Raw genomic sequence first — 24,982 nt, forward strand, 5'->3', positions numbered from 1 at the left:
AAAATACCAATTTTTCAGCAGTTAATAAAGTTTTGAAGAGAAAGAAAGAAAAAACAAGTGAGAAAAAAAATATTCATAAAAAAAAAAATAAATAAATAAAGATGCATTTTTTTTTCTTATATGTGCTGAATTTTTTTTTTTTTTTTTTTTTTTTTCCCATTAATTGCTAAATTCGTGAAAGTACTTTTAACTTGCATTTTTAAAAGCAAACATATAATATGTAAGAAGAAGGACTAAAAAAATAATAAATATTTTGCTCCCATTTTAAGTATACGAATAATGTGTCATTAAGGGAAAGGTTTAGAAAGTTATATATGGAGTTCATTTAATCGCATATTCTTAAGTTAACATTTATATAGCAAAAAAAAAAAAAAAATAAATAAATAAATAAGTAAAAATTCACACTCAGCATGAGTAAATAAACGTATACGTAAACGGGGTATTATTGTGATAGGTATGTAACCTAACCATGTACCTTTCAAACACACATGCACATTTTTTTTTTGAAGATCTCATTAAATATATATATACTGCACAAATTTGTAAGTAGAAATATAATCTGCGTTTGTATTATTGACACATAAATCAAAAAATCCACAAATGGGTTTTCTTAAAGATAACAAAAAAAAAAAAAAAAAAAAAAATTCCAGTAAAAACATTCGCAAGAAAAATTGAAAACGAAATCGATAACAACACGATTCACAAAAAGATTGTCGAAAATTCCTTCTGTTCCACAGAGGGCAGTATGTCCGTTTCTTTTTTTTTTTTAAAACTTAAAAAATTTTTTAAAAAACCCAAGAGAGAATCCTCCATTTCCAAATTAAATTTACTCGGGTTGGTATAAAGCATATGAGGCTTAAGAGATGAATCGTTGTTGAAGTTGTAGTGGTACACGTTCGAATAATATTTCAAATTGTCGCATAAATGGTTGTTCAGGAGGATTATCTCGTAGAATATATGATTGACCATGTACAACTCCTTTCTGTTTAGCGTATTCATATTTATTTGATACTTGTTTGGTAAGCATTCCTGAAGGCTGAATAATTTTTTCGTCGAACATGATACATTGGTATCTTCACCTCTTTGGGTGTCATTCTCAAACGTATTAGTCACATTCATGTCCAAACCCTGTGGGATATTAATATCCTTTTCTGTCCTATGTATCTCCACACATAACGACTTATCAGCCGCCTCTGTCATAACAACACAATGTTGATGCTGCTGTTGATGTTGATGATGATAATCTTTTTCCCTCTTCACATTTTCCAAATTGTGAACAAAATTTTTCTCCTTCTCAACATAATCGTTTTGATCCACCTCCCATGCTCCTCCTCCTCCATCACGTAATATTTTGGCATTCGCCCTCAAAATTTCTACGATTTTATTTTTGTCAAAATTTTTATTCAAATTTTCATAGCAAAAAAAATCCTTCTTGATGTCTATGTTCATAAAAACAGAAGCAGAAAGTGCCATTGCATCTTTCAGTTCACTTTTGAAACAAATCAACAAATCGTATACCACACTCAGGATGTTTATAGATATGTTATAAGACGTTAAGCAAGCAACACGGAGAAGTTTTTTCAAAAAAGATATTATATAATGTATTGGGATCATTTGATTTTTTATGGATACATGAATTATTTTTAAAAAACTTGTATCCGCGTAGTAAAAACTTGCCGGTGTTATAAGTTCAAACAATCTCTTATAGTAATCTGTGTACATGTTATCATTTAACTTTTTCTCCCCTTTGTCATCACTGTTTAGATCATTACTTCCTTCCTCACTTTCATCTGTGCTGTTGTTTTCGTCTTGTACATTTTTTTTCTCTATATCCTCTTGTTCACTTTGATTGTCGTCCTTCTTGACTCCATCAGCCTCCGCATTCTCAACATTAGAGGATATGTTAACAGTATCTTCCTTGTCCAATAAATTTCCTACATTTAATTCGGTCAGAATATAAAATATACCAGGGAGAGAGGCAAGAGAAGTGTACAAACTTGGTGAAGAGTAAAAGGAATAATTAAAAAAATCAATTAAATAATAAGGATTATTTGTATATGGAAATACACATATAGGAATTGAATGCAACAACTGCAGAATCATGGAATGTTTATGATTAAATGTTGTTATGAAATAAAACCAACAGCTTGAATATAATCTAGCATATATTCTTTTTTCTACATTTGCACTTATAAATAAATTGTTCTTTCTATTTTTCATTTTAAACTCCAATTTGCTCTTTCTCCTTTTGATAACATCATAGTCTTTAACTTGATCTTCGTCAAGTATGTTTTCATACTCTGCATCGCTATTGTTTGTTTGATGCATTAGATTGGCATTTTGTAAAAAGTTGGAATCCTCATGGATGCCATTCTCGCTAGTCTCACTGTTCTTGTCAGAGGAAGACCCATCCGTAGATTCTTCTTTAGATGAATGTACAATACTATCATCTGTGTCGTAATTATGAAACGTTTTCTTCATTTCTTCCTTGTCGTATGATATGTTCTCTCTCTTTTTTCGATCGATTCGTCTCTTCTTCCGTTTTGACATCCGAACTTCCTCATCATTCAGATCCAAGCACAATTCATCAATTCTACTTCTCTTCAAAAAATCTTTATTCCTAATGTGAACTTCTCTGATTTTCTTTTCTGGTTTTATAGAATTAATTAAAATGCTAAATATTAACAGATTTGTATTCGGATTATCTCTCAGTATATCTTCATGACAGTTTCTTGGCCCTTGGTTCTTCTCCAATTCTTTTTTATTTTCTCTCTCTTTTGACAAATCTTCACCATAACAAACATTATCATCGTCGCTGTAAAACTTTTCATTCCAAATACCTTTTTTTAAAACACAGAACGTTTTAAGAATGTGTAAAAAATAATAATTTAAATCATAATAAAAACACAAGTAACTTTTGCAAATGTATTTCATTGTGCTGACACTAATATTGTCAATTCTTAATAATTGGAATATTATTTTTCTAAATAATTTAATAGGAAATGCTTTTCTAGAATTATTTTGCCTCTTATTTGATTCAATAAATGTCCTTTGATTATTCTGAGTGGGAAAAACCTTATCATCCCCTTCATTCATATACAGATCACTTGATGCATAGTTATCAAACGCAGTATCGTTATTATTCCCTATTTTACTTTTTTTTTTTTCCATCTCTCGAATTATTTTGTCATATATCTTGGATTCAAACTGTAGACTGCCAAAAAGGAGAGACAAGCTCTTAGTCACAAAAACTTCATCATTATGTTTCAATAACTGAAATAACATATTTAGGAATTTCTCATAACATTCATTTAGCCACTGTTCATATTTTGTATAGTTTTTCCTACTCTTTTGAAGTATAATCAAATCTGTCTTGAAAATTCTCCTCAAACTGGTATTATCCTCTTCGTCACAACTGCTACCTGTGGAACTCCAGTTAGCAACTGTCGAATCATATAACAATTTTCGCTTCATCCGTTCATTATATAACAACAAAAACAACTCTGTTAGTTTGTTCAAAATGGTTTTCTTACTCTTCACATTTTGTAAAATGGTGAATAGGGAACAAATGTCACGTACGACAGATGTACATGTGTTACTATCCCCAGCAATTTCTTTCATTTCAGAGTTTTTTTTTTTTTTTTTTTTTTTTTACATCTAGTGTTATGTAGAGAAAGTTGAAGTAAGAAATGTTAAAAAATAAATTACGTTAAAAAATATATTATGTTAAAAAATAAATTACGTTAAAAAATATATTATGTTAAAAAATAAATTACGTTAAAAAATATATTATCTTAAAAAATATATTATCTTAAAAAATAAATTATGTTAAAAAAATAAAAAAAAATTAATGAACAAACAATTAAAAAGTTGGAATAATAATAATAATAAATATATATATATATATATAAACTGCATATTCTCTTTTGATATATTTTTTTTTTTCTATTACTTAAATGAGTTGTGGCTTTTCTTTATCCCCTACTATTGGGTTATTAATGACATGGAGCTAATGACTTGTGAGAACATCACAAATGAATCTGCCTTATTTACGCATTCAATTTATGTAAGACACTAAAAGTATGATTAGTAAAAACTGCCACTTTGAAGTGAGTTTACCATGACATATTCAGTGCCTTAGGATGAGGAAAAAAAAAAATACATACATAAATACGTACATAAATACGTACATAAATACATACATAAATACGTACATAAATACATACATAAATACATACATAAATACATACATAAATACGTACATAAATACGTACATAAATACGTACATAAATACGTACATAAATACGTACATAAATACGTACATAAATACGTAGATGCATACATACACATATATATATTCTGTATAGGTATATGTAATCATTCAGCAATTGGTCAATGCACATGTCCTCGCTGCCACCACACAGGGCTTCGAAAAATTTTGATGTCAGGAAAAATGAACCCCAAAATTGAAAGATCCCTACAAACTACATGTAAGGATCTTGTTTTCCTTTTCATGAATCACACCCTTTTTTTTTTTCATTTTTTTTTTTTTTTTTTGAAAAGTAAAATGGACATGGTTTCGAAAATGTTTTATCAGCTTAATAAAGATACATGTTGACTAAGTGGAATTTAATTGAAATATGAAAATTCAATGGATAATATCCAAACGGAATGAATTTTCCAGCTAGTGAAATTTTTTTGCCCCAAAACATATTGTGTACCTGTCATATTATATCATCATAAATAACTCATTTTTTTTTTGTTTCTCCAACCTCACGATAATATATTCTTGATTAATTTAAATTTGTACCAATTTTTTATTACATATTTATACCTTATTATGTTACAATTTGGGCACTCTTCAATTTGCAATACTTTTTCTAAGTCAGTTGTAAAAGACACCAGCTGAAACGAAGAGATTCAGCTCGTTTCAATGATTAAAATGTGTTTTTAAAAAAAAAAAAAAAAAAAAAAAAAAAAAAAAAATTTGCATGTGCATGGTTATACACATGTCATCCCCATGATACTACAGCACACCCAGATTCCCCACCCTAGCAAAAATGCTGTGTACATAATTAAAAGCAACACTTATGAATTTCTCAAAAAGGCAAAAGATTGAATTGATCAATAAAATATGAACTAAGGAGAGACGGGGAAGGGAGGGATTGATAGCACATAACGAAATAACACCCATGGTTGCATCAAAATATAATGTCCTATTAAAATATTCTAAAGTACAAATCTTAAATATAAAAAAAAAAAAAATAAATAAAATAAAATAAAAGGAAGCGGAAAAGGAAAAGCTTATGTACAAAGATCCTATGCAAATATTAAATCTCAACAAATAAAAACCCAAAGAACATCAACTTAAACACAGATAATGTTTAGTGAATTTTTTATTTTCCATTTAAAAAAAAAAAAAAAAAAAAAAGGATAAGGAACATTTCATCATCGAAAACAAAAGAACTAAAAATATCTCTCTTTCATATAGACATATTTAATAGAAAAAAATGGAAATTTCATTTTTTTTTCTTCATTTTTTCGTCTTCTTTTTTTCTATTCTTCAATTTAAATGCACCTAACGGTGAATGGTCGAACAACTGATTCGTTTCAAAATTTACATATTTGTGCACTAATGTGTGACATCTTATATACCACTACATGTCTTCGTCTTCGCGTGAATGGAAACATTTACACCTTAATCAAAAATTCACTCTCGTCACCTAGCAATTTTGGGGAATTTTTTTTCTTCTTACTCTGCATGCGATCATGGGAATATCTCAAGTCTTCTAAACACAACTTGGCATCTAACTGAGCTAGGTAATCCCCAATTGTCCACATAAAACAAAAAGAAAAGAATATTAATAAATAAACAATCGAACAGAAAACTAATCCCACCTTTTTATCCTGTACTATAAACTGTAATAACTTGGATGCTTTATGAACTGTCACAACATGCGGGAAATTTATAATATCTATCAGCAGAAATGTTATTAACATAGTCATAATTATATTATTCACGATTAACAAAACAATAGTCGATCTGATTGATGTAGCATTTTCTTTTATTATTCCATAGAAGCCAACTAAACAAATTAAAATAATTACAATTCCATAAAAAACACACAGTACTAATAAATTACATGTTCGTTTTTGCTTATATTCAATGAATCCAAATACTAAAATCATGAAGGAGTATATCAGCGGTATTAAATACAAAACACATGATGCCACTCTGGTAGATAAACATTTTAAAGAACTCATCTTCTGAAATTGAAAAATAGGAACCAACAGGGTGCTTCCAGAGGAGATGGGTGTGTGTATCTAAAGGAACTTCAAATATGCCCAATAGAATCTTGATTTATTCTACGTGATATGCCAATCACCTTGTATGTTACGTCTTACGTGTACAATTACGATATATCATAAACTGTACTCACATTTGACGTGCACTTTGCCTATCAATGTTGCTGAGTTGGAGCACGTGCAAAGAAGCAAAGTGTTAAAAAAAAGAAAAAAAAAAGCACATTTCCAAAAACTTACACATGTACATATATATAGATATATCTACGTGTGTGTATATTAACACATGTTCAATAAGCACACACCAGGTAACTTTCATGCAGAGCTAACTATAAGACCATAAATTCGGCAACTTATGCAGCCACGAGTATGCGTAAAAATATGAAAACTTAGACGCTCGGACAAGCAAAAGGATAAAGTACAAAATGCTAAATTTGTTAATTTTCTAAATAGGGGAAATTACTAAGATTAATTTTATATTCATGCTTTGTCTTTATGCCAATAAAAGCGCATCCTTTTAATAAGTAAAAATGAGAAAAAAAAATAAAAAAAAAAAAGACCAAAAATTTATGAATTTCATAACCATTACTTTTTACAAAATATATATATATATATATATACACATAAAAATTTATCACTTACACTTACCATTTGATAGGTAATAATCCCCTTCCCCATTTTCTTCTTATTATTTAAATAGTGCTTACCTAGTGGTGCATAATATACATGTAATAATAATTGCATGTTATGTGTTAAGGCTTTTCAATTCTTGATTTTTTTGCCTTAAATGATGCACACAAAATGTAGATTACTCTTATTTTGACATGGAAAATAAGAGGAAGAGGAAAATAATCCATTCCGCTTAAATGCGTACGTCTATATATACATATCAAAAATATATACGTGTGCACATATAAAAATACAATCTAAAAAGGTAAACGTGCCCCGAAAGCCTCTTTTCTGTGGGAAATATTCATAGGAAAGCAAAAAAAAAAAAAAAAAAACAACAATTCTTATAGACATGCAACTTGCACTATTCTTGTAGCCCTTCTCTATTTTTATGCATTTTTAGTAACATTTCACACTCAGCAGTTGTGACATGTAAATAATTGTGAGATATACATCGATGCACTGATTCTGGAAGCGTGCAAATAGGGATGTGAATCATTTTTGCTTTTTTTTTTTTTTTTTTTTTTTTTTTTTTATATATATATAAAAATTGCAACAGTTATATGGTTGTAGCACTTAGTCAGAGCTATGATGGTACTTCCTACTATCCATTGCAATTTTTCCAAAAGGTTTGTTCCTTTTTACATGCTTATATTTCAAACTTTTTTATAGATCTCCTATCCAAATTTTCGCAAAATTTTGCCCCTTTCTGGGAGGAGAACATATACACACATGTGTACAAAAATGTGCACACATATATATGTGTATGTATGTATATATATATGCGTATATATGTGTTTAAATATGCATATGTCATCGAATTATGTTCAGCAACGGAAAAATTTTTCATAGGACATGGAAAAATATATAAAAAAAAAAAATTAAATAACTTTTAAAAAAAAAAAAAAATTTACCACTTAGCAAACTTGCGTAGTTTTTAGTGTGCAATTTGCAAAGTACCATGTCTGCATATGAACCTTTGGGTGATTGGGAAAAAATGACGCTTATACAATTTTGCGCGTTAAAAATATAGACATTTTCACAAACTAGAAGCCTTTATTTTCGTATCCACTATGTATGTATATATATATATATATATATATATAGCGTGGCGCATTACTTTTACGTAATTATTTCTCGATTTTCGCGTTTTTTAATTTTTTTTTTTTTCCCCCTTTAAAAAATAAAAAGTAGCGTGCGCATCAAGTGCAAGACGTTTCACTTTGTCAAAAAAGTGGACGACCATAATTCGTCCATAAAAAAAGTGCACACATATCAAACATACATATTTGCATATGTACATGCAGTACCTATGGGATAGGAAATTTTATTTTTCTTCCCTATCACAACAGGTTGTGTGTTTATAACTACGTTTAGCTTTTACGTGGACATGCCTTTCGCGTTATGGGATTTGCTTAAATTTTGAACAAAAAATAAATGTTAAATGTGGGAGGGGGAGCAGGTCATAAAGGTTGTGGAAACTCGAGGGTGGTGACAGGCAGGTAGATTTACAGGCTGGTTGAAAAGGCGACAGAATGTAGGACAGACTAATTGAATGACTGATTGACGGAAAGAATGTGAAGAGATAACTTCAAAATGTACTATCAAAAGGGGCTCTAAGGACGCACGGATTAAATGCATATATCCATCTAATGATCACGTTACACAAGGACAGCAAAAGATTGTGTCCTTTTAATAACTACCCCTCGTCAGTGGAGATTTATTCTGTCATTTAAACTTCCTTTCTCCAGCACTTGTCGTTACACTAATGGGTTCGTATCTTTTTATTGAAATTAATCCCCCAAAAAAAATGCTTAAATTTTTATTTATAAACAAAAATATACAAACAGACAAATTTATCGGATTCTTCTTTTATTATTATTTTTTATTTTATTATTATTTTTTATTTTATTATTATTTTTTATTTTATTATTTTTTTTATTTTATTATTATTTTTTATTTTATTATTTTTTTTCTGTTATTATTTTTATTTATTTTATTATTTTTTTTCTGTTATTATTTTTATTTATTTTATTATTTTATTTTTTGCGTCTTCTTTTATGCAGATAAAAAGCATTTATACACAAATTAGAGAGATAAATAATCGTATGTGCATGAGGGCTATATCCACCTTGACAGAGCTAAAAAAAATACAATAACAAAACTAATTATATGTCATGCAATTCATCTTCCTTGTGTGTTTCGATAACGCAGTCTGATTTGGGATAACAAGTGCATAACAGAATATATTTTTGTTTCAGCTGATTTTCATCTAGGTAACTTTGATCATCATTGTCAACTTCCCCTTGTACTAATTTTGCAGCACAGGTAGAACAACTTCCCCCTCTACAGCTGTATGGTAATTCAACGTTCTGTCTTTCACTGGCATCTAATATATACTCATCTTCATCGCACTGAATTTTCTTTTCCCCATCATTTGTTCTCAAAGTAATGTTATAAAAGAGTTTGTTTTTATTTGACGATTTAAAATATCTCTTTTTACCACCACCATTTGTCTGACCCATGTTGCTTAATATGTTTCCGCCTGTAGAAAGATATGACAATTTCTCATAATTAACTAAATTGTTTACAAACTTAGACGAAAAATGTTTGGAGGGCTTACATGTTATTATACCTCGAGTTCCATACATATAATTTAAGGGGATATTTTTGCGACTGAATTTATACGTATTACTGTGCTTCGTTAAGAGTGTAACAAACAGGAGTAGTATAATAACTGCAATCATGTTTTTTCTTATCTTCTACTTTGTGTGCATATATTACACATATATGAATGTACATATGTGCATATATTTTTTTTTTTTTTTTTTTTTTTTCATACACCTGGTGTAAATGTGTATAACTTATTTAGAATCTACACTTAGAAAAGGAGGTTGTGGGATGGGAAAAGGCATAATCATCACAAATGGAACTCGCATTCATGTAAATATATGCATTAATATATCTATGTTCGTCTACATAATCCTGAATTAGCGAATATATTCATGTATATATATATATATATATGTATACATAGATATATATGGGTATCCATACTTATGTGTATATATTTAACGTATTATGTTCTCATAATGCTTGCATTTTATCCAAGCTTTTTCCTCAATTCGTCAGATGAACCATGCCTTCACTGAGATTTTTAATTCGTTTATATATGTTATACAAAAAAAAAAAAAAAAAAAAAACGATTTTTTCATAAAATGCTCTTTTTGGTGGAAAATTTTTGAAATTGTTGCAAGTAAAATAAGCCTAGTTGGTATTTTTCTTCTGTTCACTCTTTTTTTAGTAAATGTAGAAATCTAGTTCAAAATTGGGAATTAAAGGGTGGGGAAAATATATACATATATATATGTATTTTTTTTTTTTTTTTTTTCTTCATAGTGTAATGATGAGTGGACTTTTTTTTTAAAATTAGCGCACGTGAAAAAGGGCAATTCTTCCCAAGAAGATCGATGGATGGAAATGTTGGAGGACAAATAAAGTCATATTGCGTGTGCTTTTAAATGTACAATGTATATTGTTATTACCTACAAAAACAAGTGTATTGTGTGTATATCAAGTTACAATGCTTGCACCACACTATAAAACACTTCCTTACACGGTTGCGTACATAATTCGAAAGAAACGGATTCTAAAATTGATGGAGAAATCTAGATAAATGTAAAGAAAAGTGTTCAATTTTATCAAAAAAATAAGCACATGCAAAAAATGAAGAATTTAAAAAAAAAAAAAAAAAAAAATGAACAAATGGTGGGGAAAATCCCAAAGGACTTAAACATATCCCTAATGAAGCATTGTGACTTAAAGGACTCAGAATTGTGAGCATATCTACAAAAGAAGGATAAGTCGTTTTATGTGCACCATGCTTACACCTATACTAAACGTGGAATCATTCTAGTCGTTCTCTTCTTTTTCGTTTCTACTTCTCCCCCCTTTTTCGTTTCAATTTCGCTCCCCCTTTTCGTTTCAATTTTACTCTCCTCCTTTCATTTCAATTTCGTTCCCCCCTTTCGTTTCAATTTCGTTCCCCCCTTTCGTTTCAATTTCGTTCCCCCCTTTCGTTTCAATTTCGTCCCCCCTTTCGTTTCAATTTCGTCCCCCCTTTTCGTTTCTATTTCTCTACTTTTTCTCCTCTTTTCATGACACCCCACGCCATCACTCTCTCTCCATAATAAGCACGGAAAAATGACACACGTATGGAACTCACTATTAACAACCGTATTATTCATCATCCTCGAAATAACCAATGTTGAAAATGTAAAAAAAAAAACTATCCAGTATATAAAAAATTATAACCATTACGATCGCGTGATTAGGGGAATTTCAAAAAATAGACACACAAATAATGTCACGTACGCGTCACCACATTCAACTTCGATACCTGAAAATGAGGAAAACATTAAAGGATATACTACTGCCAACAATTGTGGAAACAAAATGAACAATCCAACTATAATGGAGAACACGTATGAAGAAGCCCTAAAAATAATCTCCGATAAACTGGAGGTACTTAAAGTAGAAAATATGGAAAATGTAGAACATATTAACACATTCATGGGATTCTTAAAAAAATATTTTGGAGAAATGAAAAAATATAAACCTTGCTCACCGCAGAATTTTTTAGAAAATTTTTTAAAATATATCGAAGCGTTTAAAAAATACAGATACTATACATTTCCGAATGTACATAAATATGATGAAACTTTATATGAATGGTCCATAGAATTCTGGTCTCAATTAATTGACAAAAAAAATTCTAAATTCATTGGGATTCAAAATATTGATAAAATAAAAAATTGGATACAACAAGGACATAATGTAATAATATTCAGTAATCATCATATAGAAGCAGATGCAAATATATTAAAATACTACTTTCATATTCATAATGCTCAAAATATTTCAAGAAGAATAATTTTCATTGGTGGCCATAAAATAAGATCAGATCCATTATCTAGACCATTTAGCGTTTCAGCTAATCTTCTCTGCATTTATTCCAAAAAGTATATTGAGAATCCACCACACCTTAGAGAAGAAAAAATTCTATTCAATCACAAATCTCTTAACGCATTGAAAAATTTGTTAACCGAGGGGAGAAATATCATTTGGCTAGCTCCAAGTGGAGGAAGAGACAGAAAAGGCCCAGATGGTAACATCAAAATTTCTCCCTTTGATCCAAAAATTATACAAACTTTTTATATCTTTGCAAAAAGGGCCAAAGTAAAAACTCATTTCATAGGATTAGCATTAAATACCTATAACATTTGTCCACCTCCTAACACAGTTGATGTTGACGAAATTGAAAAACAAAGGTCATGTTCATATTCCCCTGTTGGGTTAAATTTAGGGGAAGACCTTTTTGATGCGTATCCTCATATTGATGAAAAGGTTATAGCAAAATATCTGTACACCTATGTCAATAAATTATATAGTGATATAACTGAACTAGTGATGATATAGAGTGGTACAGGGATGGGAAACTGGGAAATGTCATCCCAATCCACAGTAATATAGAGAAAAATGCTTTTCCAAATGAAGAAGTGTAACATGTGTACATATCAGTTGCAGCAGGTTTGTTTTTTCCTTTATCTCTTTTGAATAAGCCCATTAGTTTTATTCGCCTACCTGACTTTCCTCATTTTTTAGTTAAATTTTTTTTTTTTTTATTTATATTTTCTTTTAGGGTTTTTTATTTTCTTGTTTCATAACATTTTTTTTTAGTAATTTTAATTTTGTCATAATATTAAGAGAAAAAAAAAATAAAATAATAAAAAAAACAGCAATTGAATGGACTTAACTGGTAATAATATGTTTGTTTTCTGTAAGTAAATCTACATTCTTTTCTCCCATATGTACATGTGTTAGTATGCATACGTCCATAATTATATATGTTATTATATATATATATATATATATATGTAAATTGACAACGACTGTTAGCAATGTCTTATACCCCCAAAAAAATATTTGCTAAAAACTAGAGATAAAAGTAAAATAAAAAAAAAAAAAAAACACGCATACATATGACCAATGCTCAGTTTTTAATATGATCTTTTTCAATTTTTTTTGAAAACGTGACCCCCCCCCCCCCCCCCCCCCCACTCTTATTATTATTTTTTTTTTTAAATCAAAAAATTTTTATAGAACACGCATATAATAATTGCATTTTTTAACGTAAAGGGGAATGTTTAAATGTTGTCTTTTCTTGTCTTTTTCTTTTTCCGTTCTTCCATTTATAAGATTATAAAAATTCGATATTCTTATGTTCAAGTAAGAATGTTAATTTTTTTTTTTCCCAGCTAGCCAAATACCTCATTTAACACTTGCAAACGTCTATTTTACATGCACAAATCAATGAAATTTTTTTTTTTTTGTTTTTAATGTTTTTTTAATGATCTTTTAATTGTAAAATCGTAAAAATGTATAGTTCAACAAAGGATAAAAAAATGTCTACTAAAAAAACTTCATAATATTGAAAATAAAGAGAATTCTTTTTCTTTTTTTTTCACACATATTGTTTTGTAATTCCAAGCTCTCTTTTTGTAACAGATGCGTGAATAACACAAGTTTTTTTTTTTTTTTTTTTTTTTTTTTACGTGCTTTATGGAAAAAAGAATTATCTGCCTTGTTATTTGTTTTAAATGTACATTTTTATATATACAAATATATATGTGAATGTAAATATTTTCACATTGTTATGTGGATGATAAATTGTTGTAACACTTTTATTGTCTTATTTTCTCATGATATACATGTGTAGGCTGCAAAAAGAACAAAAGAAAAAATAACAAAAAAGTTGCCGCATTAGTTAAAACCATGATTGTACATAAAAATGTGTTAAATTGTGTTTATTATACTCCATACAATTACATTAATTTATGTGTACACTTTTTAAAATATCTTATGTGTGATGTTCTTATTTATATATAGTCATAATCAGTATTATTCTCCTAAATAATTTGTTCTGTTATTGTAAATCCATTTTACAAAATAGCATTTTTGTGTAAGAATCCTTTTATCACCCTCAATTTGTTGTTATTTTTTTTTATTCACGTCACTTCAATATTAGCAATACACGCTATTTGTGTTTTTGGTGCTAGTATACATTAGTGTAAATATATATGCCGTCATTTTTTTTTCTTTTTTCAATTAATAATTAGGATAAAAAATATAAAAATTTCTATTAAGACAACATACATATGAAGCGCATAAATGTGGTTACATTTGTGTGTATTTATATGATTTTCACATAAGAAAGCTTTTTTATTTTCTTTTCTGCATCAAATAAGGGAACTCTTCCGTTTGCCTGCCGGATCTGGATGTACTAACCTCAGATGTTGCATGCGCAAATTGTTTATATATATTCACACACACGTGTACATATATATATTTCCTTTTGAATAACTGTAGGAGATGCTTTGTTAAATTTCTTTAAGCACACCACGTCATATATGTGGCCAAGTTAACAAGTCTAACATTCGTGCGCACCTATAAAGATATACGTTTTTTATATATTCTTCGAGAAATACACATTGTAAAAAGTTTTACACCTTTTTAAGAAATGCACTCGAACGAATTATACGGACCCTATGACGAAATCGAAGGAGAGGATGTCAAATCGATTAATGGTGAAGCCACGAAGTCCAACTACTACCTAACGGATCAAAATGAAGATACATTTTCTAACAAATCAAACGTAAGCGCGGATAATAACATATCTGTGCCTACATCGTTTTCAGAAGACGCGCCTCCTGGTGAAGAAGTAAAAAAGAATGATGAAACCAATTCATTGATTAAACCTGAACAATTTTCACACATGTTCAAAGGACCCGAATTGGATATAATGTACAAACAGGACAAAGGAGAAAATAAGTACTACGAAAATAATGTCATACAGAATGAAGAATTGGAAGCGTCGAGGAAGAAAAAATCACTTCCTCATTCTTATGATCATAAATCAAATTACGTAAAAGGGACAAAAAATATTATCACCAGTAAGGGCAATTTTTGGTTTATAAACAACGGGGGTAATATTAATGAGCAAGGTGCAAAAGGGAAGAACAAGACAATGCAACATGAGCGAAATGAGGAAACAGGTAAATTTTTGTCTTTTACGGACTCAGCATGGGACAATACGGAAACAGAAATGAAGAGATTTGAAAAAAAAAGTCAAATACCTACAAAATATGCCAAAGATTGGCCAAATGAGAAGGATGAACCTAGTGGGCAAGATAATACAAACGAGCAAGGTAATCCAAACGAGCAAGATAATCCAAACGGACATGATCAACAAAATGTGCGTGGGAAGCCAAAAGGGCACAATGAATTAAATAAGCAGGGGCATAAAAATAAGCAAGACGACGAAAATATGCAGGATGAAAAAAAATTTCAAAACGAACAACCTGATAGTGCGATAAAAAAGAAAGAAAATGCAACAAATGATCATGTGGCAGAAAAAAAAAATTGCACACAGAAGAGTAAGCTGCATGGTCAAGATTTAAAAAAAAAAAAAAAAAATGAACAAATCTCCAATTTATTAAGTAGTAAACTTTTTGGTAGCAGAGATTTAAGTATAAAAAGTACACAGAATGGAGGAGAAAAAAATGTCATAGCAAATTTCACGTCAGCAAAAATAAATAACGAGTTAAGTGTGTTGGGTTTAAGAAAAGAAAAAAATCGAGAAATTATAAAAAATTTTGAAAAATTTTCATTGAATTCAAATAGTCAAAAGCATATATTTAACACTTTAAAAAATAAGAAGAAATATTTTGATCGCAAAGTTGAGAAATGTATGGATAATTCACAAGAAAACTCTTCTGTGGAGCAAATAATGGTACAGAAATTTTTCATACAGCAAAGTGACACAGACATTATAGTTCAAAAAAAGATAAACAGCATAGAAAATATTTTGGAAGAAACCGAAAGGAAAAACATGAATAATTCATTAAAAAAAATTAATAGCCTTAAAAAGGACAACGAGAGAACAAATGGAAATGCAACCATAAGTCAAAACACATCAGGAGCTAGAAATGAAGAGGGAAACGACAATATGGTGCAAATCAGGACTTCCTCCATCAGTTCATCCAGTTTTTCGAATGATCAATCGAAGGAAAACGAAAATATAGAGGATATAAACAATGATACTCACTTGAGGAAACATAGGAACAACCAAACCAATGGTGCATTTACTAATAATCTGGAAAAAAATGACTACGAGAACCCGCTTGACACTTCTTGTACACCATTTGAATATAAAACCAAAATGAAAATAAATAAAAAAACAAATAAAATTGAAGAAAATGGCACGGTCCAAGCGAATGAAAATTTTAAAAATAATAATGTAGAAAGCAAAAGTGAATCAAAAGGGACTTCTTCTGAATCGTCATATGAATTAGCAGATATAAAAATATACGACGATTCGGAAATAGAAGAAGCGAAAGAGAGCGAATTAGAACCCTTTTGGCTTAATAGAGAAATATCATCGCTTCTAAATAAGTCAACAAATTACTGTAGTAAATATTCAGACGAGTTTAACATAAATGAGACAGTATGGAATGTTGGAAACAACAATAATAGGATTCATCATTCAACAAGTGTCGGATATATTGAAGATGAAAAAATTAAAAAGAAAATAATTTCACCCAAGATGAAAAAATATGAAAGTGATATTATTACTTCTGTTAAAAGGAAGACAAGTTTTTTTGATAAAAAAAACACGGTAGATAATATAGCGATGAATGGAAGACCCTTTATTATGGAAGAGGATAACGAAGAACACTTGCATAGTAAGGCTAAGCAGTGCACCATTGAAGATATTTCAAATTGTAAATACAGCACGATTAGTAAGGATTTTGTAGATGACAATGAAAAGAAAGAAAACCTGGATATCTTCAGCAAATTAGATGCTATAAAAAACAAGATATCCCTTATTAATGACATCGATATTGATAACATTAATTTCGAAAAGTTTGACATGTACCAAATTGATTTTAAAAAATTAGGCTTAAAGGTAGACAACCTAGAAAAAGAAGAAAAATATATTTTAATGCTTTACATATCACAAAAAAAGTTGGAATGTATAACGCATGAAAGAGGTATATGCAAAAGTGCTTATGATTATGAAAAAGGACGTCAATCTAATCCAATACAAATGAAAGAAGTGAAAGATAACAAGTTGATGTATGACTCTTTCCATCTAGAAGATGCTAATTGTGAAGAAACATGGGGTGAAAGAAGTAAATATATGTACCCATTAACGCATAAGAAGAATTTTTACACCAATTGTATTACAACTAAAGAGTCGCTTGAAGAAGACAAAGAAGAAAGAAAAAATTTTTTAAAATCATCCCCAAGTGCAGAAATAAATACAAGTCATAATTTTAGTATACCTAAGAATATATCATTGGGTTTAGGCACACAAAAATTAGTCAGTGATAATTATGTACACGCAAATACAGAAACAGCGATAGAATATATTAATGGAATTAATAGTTATCTCAGTAGTAAGAGCAATAGTAGTAGTGGATTCCACCAGCTAGGTCTCTTCTTCGAATTGTATTATAATCTATCCAAACAGAATAGCATTATGTCGAACGGAGAAAATAGTAATGATTCTAATGCCAATAATGAAAAAATTCTTTTAAAAAAAATTCTGAAAAATTTTATATATTTATTTCTTCAAGATGAATGTATCGATGAACTTGTAAAAAATTATGAAGATATGAAAAAGGCAATAGGGAAAGAAGATGTAACATTGAAAAATTCTATATGTTTACAATACATTTGCAGTAGTCTTTTACAAGATATTTCCAAATATAAGAAAGATAAACAGGATGAAAAAATGGACATGAATTCATCTTTAGTATTTTCCGAAATAGTAAAAGAAATAGGAAATAAATTTTTAAAAAACGATCAAGTAATGGAAAAAATAAAAGGAATACAAATTATTAATAGAATACTAAGAGAAGAAGTTAGAACATATTCTATCAAAGTTGCATGTGTAGATAAATATTTGGACATAGAACCACATTTCATCGAAGAAACAGAAAAAGTGATAGTTGGTAATGATATCGGATTTTTCCATATGCACATATTAAATAGTAATTATGTATATAATTATCATAAGCATGAGGAGACAAAATTAACTGAACAAAATAATAATCCAGTTTGGAATTTTTTTTATGGTTACTTTAATGATATATATAATTGGTATAATGACAAAAATAACAATGACATTTTGACACCTCTTCAAGTAGAAAATGGAAACATAAATAAAGACATCTCTTCTTCAAAAAGAGTTTCCAGAAATTTCATTAAACAGAAAAAAAATGAACCAAAAAAATATAATGAAGATATTCATAAGAAGGAAGAAACGTATGAAAACTCAGATAAACATCTACTCCATCAGGATAAAATTGATTCGACTATGAATAATTCCGACACTACCACTACCATTGTTTTCGAAGAGAATGATATTAACGAAAGTAAGGATCAACAAGAAATTTCCCGATCACTAGATGAAAAAGAAAATGCAAATAAGAATGATCCAAAAGATCATGTGAAACGCAATAATGTACCAAATGAAAACAAGACAGATACAAAAATGGAATCATGTAGCATTAGTCAAAAAAGTAAGAAATACATAACCAACATAAAACATGAACAAGGAACAATATTTAGTAATTCTACTAACATTGAAGAATGCTTGATAGAAAGTAACATATCAAGTATAGATAATTTTATTTCTGAAAACTATAACAAGATTGGAGATAGTGAGAATGTTGGGACTTTAGTTCCTCAGGAGTTAGATCATTACACAGTTGAGAATGAGATTACAAGTGATAAAAAAAATTGTATAGGAAATTCGAGGGAAGATCCAATATATGGAGGAATGACAAGCGAATCGGTGCCCTACTTAGACACAAATATGCTATATAACAACAGCAAGAATAGTATAAGTAGCAATAACTCTCTGCACTGCAAGAAAGAACCAATTTTAAATGAACAAAATAAGAAAATTATAAACGATACCGTAGAAGCTTACTTAGTCACGTTTCAGTATAAAGGTTCCATACCAAAGGATCAAACAAACGAAATAAGTAAAATATGCAGAGATAAGAACAAGAATATAATAGGATGTTATCTATCCTCACAGAACGATAAAAGTTTAATTGCTGTTCATATGAAAAATGACAAAATTGAAAATACGACAAATGCACATTTTATTGTTGAACGGTGTAATAAGTATAACAAGGAAATTAGTAATTCCTATGTGCATATTTTAAATTCAAGCACAAAACAATATTTAGCTATAAATCTACAAAATGGAGAATTATTGTTTACAATCAAATATGACGACAGTTTCTTTATAGATGAGAGAAATGTAGAAAACAGGATATCCACTTATTTCCAGTTGCACTCAACATCAGATATGATGAAAAGTATATTCATTCAGGATGTGGTGCAGAGTTTTGCCGATGTTATTCTGAACTGAATATGTGACTACTGGTGTTTGGGCATTGTATGGTTACGTGAACTTGTGAATGCTTATGTGTGTTTTATTTATACATCCAAACGATGAACACGAAAGTGTGCAACAAAAAATAGTGAATGGTAATTGCTTCAAAAGTATATGTTTATGTAATTTTTTTTTAACTTTTTCTTTTCTTCTAAGTCATATGCTTTTTTGTTTATTCCTTTTTTGTTTGTTCCTTTTTTGTTTGTTCCTTTTTTGTTCGTTCCTTTTTTGTTCGTTCTTTTTTTTTTTTTTTTTTTCTAAGTGTCACTTTGATTTCATTGTTACTACAGTAAATATAATTAATTACATTACTGCATATATTTTTCTCCCTTTTTTCCTTTTTTTTTTTTTTTTTTTTCCATTATTAGTAACTTACATTTGTTGAGGCATAATTTTATGCATGTCGTATTGACAGAGCATTAATGACCTCCCGAATTGTACACAGATATACATATAAAATTGGTAATATATTTTTTTTTTTTTATCTTTTCTCTTAAAACATTGGCGTTAATTATTTCCTTTTTGTAAATTTCAAAATTTATGTATCCTTAAAAGACTCCATTGTGCTAGGGAATATTACGTGTAAAAGCTCTTCCGTATGGGAATGAAAGTGAGTATCAAAATCATTACAAAATCTTTCTCAATTTCATATGCAAGTGGAATCAAGGTATTCCACCAAGCCATGTAAAAATTGTACAACACACTCTTGGAAGCAAGCACATAAATACACACGCACACACAAGCAGAGGAATACAACAAATGAGCAAACACACAGACAATATTAATCGTCGTCCGAGTCCTTTTCATGAATTGTAACTCTCCGACGCTTAATCTCAGCCACCTCCTTGTTTGAACTTTTTCTTATGTCTAATGCGTGTCTATTAACGGTAGAAATGCCATCGATAAATCTCATTTTAAACAAAACATCTGCATGGGAAAACATCCCTTCTTTTAGTGAGACAATTATAAATTGAGAATTTGGAAATTGTGTTCTTATCATATCTCCAATGTTCTGTGTATGATTTAAATCCAGTGCTGCATCGATTTCGTCAAGTATGTACATAGGAACGGTTCTCACTTTCAATAAAGCCAAAATTAATGAAAGAGCCAAGAGACTCCTCTGACCACCACTCAGTTCGGTTAGAGACTCTTTCCAGTTGTTATTAAATGCAATCTGAAAATAAAAAAAGGAGAAAACCAAAAAAAAAAAAAAAAAAAAAAAAAAAAAAAAAAAATACAGTTCATGTAATACGTTTACATATGATATTTTTGGAATGTATATTCTACTGAAAAGGCGTTAACTTATTTTGTCGTGTATGCACGCCATTTAAGTCTATTTACACACTCTATATCTGTCACTATATATTCACATTCATGAGTGTCACTAATACAAAAATAAAATGAATATGCAACAAGTACTCACCTTCATTTCTATTCCATTTGAGAGATCTCCATCTACAATACTTAATTTAGCTTGTGCATTATTCAGAAGAGTGGAGAATATGGCTTGGAAATATTCATTAATTTGTTCATACATTGCGAGCAAACTTTCACTTTTTTTTACATCTAGATCTGCTATAACTTCCTGTATTTTTTTTTTATCTTCTTCGACCTGAGATTTCTTAGTTATAAGGTCTTTATAATCCACCTGAACTTGATCATACATTTGTACGGCCTTTCTGTTAATATTTATAGATAATTTGTTTTGCTCATTTTGCAATGCTTGTATTTTTTTTTGTATGACATCATGTCTAAAGTTTTCAAAATCGTACGGTGTATATTTTTTATTAAATAAATGTTCGTGTGATTCAATCCAGACATGCGTTTTGTTGAGATATTTTACAGTATCGCTAGCTGTTTTTGATTCTTTTTGTAAATCAATTAATGTGTTTTCTAGTTTTTTCATGTTGAGCATGTCTTCACTTTTTTTTTTTTCCAGATCTTCCACTTTTTTAATTACTTGTTTGATTTCATTTTCGTACGTGGTAAAGCTAGCCTGAAGTTCGATAATTTTATTGTCTACCTTTTTCATATCCTCTGATGCGATATTTATATTATTTTCAATTTCTAAAATCCTTTTATCAATTTCGCTTATTGTTTTATCAGCAATAATCAAATCATTACTTTCTTTTTCCATTTGTTTTTTATAATTCTCTATTTGTAATAGAACTCCATCATCTTCTTCCTTTTTTTTGTGTTCATCATGTTCTAATAGTTTTATTTTATTTTTTATTTTTTTAACAGTATCTTTGAAATCTTCTTCCTTTTTATCTTTATTACTCTCATATTCTGAAATGTCCTTTTCAATTTTACGTATGACTTCGGTTAACTTTTTTTGTTTTGCATATAATTCATTTAATTCTTTTCTCCCTTTTTCAATTTCATCCTTAGATTCTTCAATTTTTTTACTTATATTTCCATAGTTACTGGTTTCTATTCTGTTTTCTATATTACATAAATTGTTGGTGTAAATTTGTAAATCTTTAAAAATTTTTTTCTTCTTTTCTTCTCCTTTTTCTAATATTTCTAATTTTCCATTTATTTCCTTCAACTTGTTATCTTTCTCAAAATATTCTTTTTTTTTATTTTCATATTTTTCATAATGTAATAAAAATAAGTTAATATTTTTATTGGAACCTCCTGACATACTCCCAGACGTATCAAATTTATCACCCTCCAATGATATAGTAGGGAATGATAATTTTTTATTAGAATTATAGGTAATTTTTTTACAAAAATCCACGTTGGAGCATATTATGGTTCCATTAAACAGGTATTTAACAAGCTTTTCTAAACTTTTATCATATTCCATAATGTCTAAAAAGTGGATAATATCCTTTTTGTCTTTTATGTCTACTCCGACATTTTTTCGACATTCTTCGACATTTTTTTCATTTATATCTCGTGATATTACACAGTCTTGTAGTGGCAGCAAAGTCACTCTTCTACTTCCTTTTGCAAAGTTATTATATTCAAATAATCCCTTACTACATTCTTTATTCTTAACCAGTATGTATGATAATTTTCCCCCTAGTATTAAATGAATTGCCAAAGCTGTGTTGTTATACTCTTTCTTAATTTTGATGAGTTCATATATTTGACCAAGAACATCTGCTTTGTTTATATTACTGGGTATTTTGAAATCGATTTTTAAATGATTGATTAAATTTTTTAATACTTGCATTTCTTGTTGTAATTTTTCTATTTCATTTGATAGAATAGATTTTTCTTCTTGTAATGCTTGTAATTCTTGAAAATTGTTATGTTCTTCATTTAATTTTTGCAATTGTGTCTCGCATGATATTTTTTTTTTTTCTTCCATTTCTTTTTCTTTATTTATTTCGTTAAACACTTTTTCAAATTTTTTTCTTTGATCTTTTAAATTGATAATTTCCTTTTCCATATGTTTATTATTTTGTAACAAATTGTTTATCTGTGTTTCTATTTGGCTCAATATGGTTTTATTGTTTTTAACCTGTTCTCTAAAAGATCCTGTATACTCACTGTTATTAATACCTCCACTAAGTAGACAGTTAATAGTTGTTTGTTTTTCATTTAATTCTTCCTTTAATAACTCTATTTTTTTTTTTAGATCTTCGTATGACTTTAAATTTTTGTTATTCCTTTCGTCATTTTTTTCATAATCATTTAACTTTTTTTCAATACTTTTTATTTCTTTTTTTATATCTTCTTTTTTTTTCTTTTCTTTTTCCTTTTCCTTTCCTTCTATTTTAGACTCTGATTTTAAATGAGAAATTCTTTTTTCCAATTGTTCTTTTTCATCTATGAGAACTTTCATGGGTTCACTAGCAACATGTGTTTTACTAGATAATTTTTCCCTTTCTTTTTTATATTTTTCTATTTCTCTATCAATATCTTTAATGTCTTTTTCTAAACTTTTCCTTTCATCAGTGGCATCTTCAATTTTCTCTTGACTCTTTTCCATCATATTCTTAGCAACATAGTACTTATAAGCAATTTCTATTTTTTCATATTTCTCTATTTCTTCATTATTGCTAATAAATTTATTATATTCTTCTTTTTCTTTTTTTAATTTTGTTAAAGTAGGTTCAATTTCATCTACTAATACTTTGTTTATTTCCTCTAATTTCTGATCTTTTTTACCCATTAATTTTATAGCATTTGTTCTTTTAACTTCATAAAGTTTGGTGCCACTAGATTCTTCAATTAATCCAAGTAATTCAGCTGGTTTCATATTTATAACTTTTGTTATCTTCCCTTGCATTATTAAAAAATGTGGATTGTTAATATTCAATTTTAGGGATTGAAAAAAATCACTAATATCCTTTGGTTTAGCATTATGACTATTTAATAAATATCTATTACGACCTCCTAAAACAATCTGTCTTGTTATAGTAATAGTTTTCATATCTCTATATGGTTCTTGCAATGGACTTGGTTTTTCTTCATTGTTAAATTTTATTGTTACACTTCCTTTTGTTATTCCAGCCTGTCCTTGTTTATATATTAATTCGTCTAATCTATTTACTCGAATTAAGTTCAAATTATTAATCCCCATAACGAAACATATTGCATCTAAAACGTTTGATTTCCCACTTCCGTTCAACCCAGTTATTGCATTGAACTGTGGGTGAAATGGCCCTATTACTGTTTTAGTTGGATAGCTTTTAAAGCCATCCAGAATTATTTCTTCGATATACATTTTGAACTCACTGATCAATGCTTCTCACGCGCTTCTGCAGCTTTGTTTTCTGCTCTCTTAAAAGATGCGCTTTTCGGGTATTCATTTGGTTTCCTCCCCCTTTGCTTAGCTGATTGGTTCTAAATTTTGTTCTCAATTTTGTTCTCAATTTTGTTCTCAATTTTGTTCTTAATTTTGTTCTTAATTTTGTTGCTTATTCAATTTTTATTCATTTTTTATTCACTTTTATTCACTCTTTACTCACTTTTTTTCAATTTTTTTCACTTTTTTTCAATTTTTACTCACTTTTTTTTTTCTCCGTTCAACTCTCGCTTTAGGAAATTACAGCTTTCATTTTTTTCCCTCTTAGGGTTTTTATTTCCCGACTTAGTCGACCTGTTTCTACCCCTTCTTGCCCTTTATAGAGTAATGTCCCAAAGAAGTAGTAAAAACAAGTTGTGAGGTAACACACACTCTTCTGGATTTTCTCTATTATTGAAATAATTTCCAGTTATATTATCTACCACTTTAATTTTTAATTCTTTTATCAGAATTTTATAAGCCCTTTTCGTTCTCGTAAAATAAAGGTGACATGTAATAGGTAATAAATTAAAAGTATTTTCATCCTTTCTCTATCCCTTTCTCTCTTTTTTCCTTTTTTTTTTTTTTTTTTTTTTTTATTTTCCTGTGAGGGAAATAAATTAGAATTCGACAAAATGTGTATTTTTCTCGTTACCACGATTTGCTGTCATTCAAAATGTACATATACTTGTGATTTCTATTTTGTGCATAGTGCGTTTTGCATGTTCTTT

General features: G+C 28.9%; 6 protein-coding genes across 6 annotated transcripts; 2 read left to right on the forward strand and 4 right to left on the reverse strand.

Moving 5' to 3' along the window:
- Positions 1-699: 699 nt before the first annotated feature.
- PGO_141800 (hypothetical protein, conserved) lies at positions 700-3,621 on the reverse strand (the record flags this gene model as incomplete). The annotated part of the gene is made up of 1 exon (XM_028690174.1): positions 700-3,621. The coding sequence occupies one exon, from the start codon at positions 3,619-3,621 to the stop codon at positions 700-702; it is 2,922 nt and encodes a 973-aa protein (XP_028545975.1).
- Positions 3,622-5,691: 2,070 nt separating this feature from the next.
- Positions 5,692-6,264, reverse strand: PGO_141810 (hypothetical protein, conserved; the record flags this gene model as incomplete). Its single annotated transcript, XM_028690175.1, has 1 exon — positions 5,692-6,264. One exon carries the CDS (start codon positions 6,262-6,264, stop codon positions 5,692-5,694), a length of 573 nt encoding a protein of 190 aa, XP_028545976.1.
- A 2,876-nt stretch (positions 6,265-9,140) lies between these two features.
- Positions 9,141-9,719, reverse strand: PGO_141820 (ferredoxin; the record flags this gene model as incomplete). Its single annotated transcript, XM_028690176.1, has 1 exon — positions 9,141-9,719. One exon carries the CDS (start codon positions 9,717-9,719, stop codon positions 9,141-9,143), a length of 579 nt encoding a protein of 192 aa, XP_028545977.1.
- Positions 9,720-11,175: 1,456 nt separating this feature from the next.
- PGO_141830 (glycerol-3-phosphate 1-O-acyltransferase) lies at positions 11,176-12,450 on the forward strand (the record flags this gene model as incomplete). Its single annotated transcript, XM_028690177.1, has 1 exon — positions 11,176-12,450. The coding sequence occupies one exon, from the start codon at positions 11,176-11,178 to the stop codon at positions 12,448-12,450; it is 1,275 nt and encodes a 424-aa protein (XP_028545978.1).
- A 2,101-nt stretch (positions 12,451-14,551) lies between these two features.
- PGO_141840 (hypothetical protein, conserved) lies at positions 14,552-19,483 on the forward strand (the record flags this gene model as incomplete). The annotated part of the gene is made up of 1 exon (XM_028690178.1): positions 14,552-19,483. The coding sequence occupies one exon, from the start codon at positions 14,552-14,554 to the stop codon at positions 19,481-19,483; it is 4,932 nt and encodes a 1,643-aa protein (XP_028545979.1).
- An 805-nt stretch (positions 19,484-20,288) lies between these two features.
- On the reverse strand, positions 20,289-24,191 carry PGO_141850 (structural maintenance of chromosome 2; the record flags this gene model as incomplete). Its single annotated transcript, XM_028690179.1, has 2 exons — positions 20,289-20,681; positions 20,931-24,191. 2 exons carry the CDS (start codon positions 24,189-24,191, stop codon positions 20,289-20,291), a joined length of 3,654 nt encoding a protein of 1,217 aa, XP_028545980.1.
- Positions 24,192-24,982: the final 791 nt, after the last annotated feature.

The sequence above is a fragment of the Plasmodium gonderi genome (genome assembly GCF_002157705.1).
Source record: "Plasmodium gonderi DNA, contig: Chr14, whole genome shotgun sequence".
NCBI classification, from domain to species: domain Eukaryota; phylum Apicomplexa; class Aconoidasida; order Haemosporida; family Plasmodiidae; genus Plasmodium; species Plasmodium gonderi.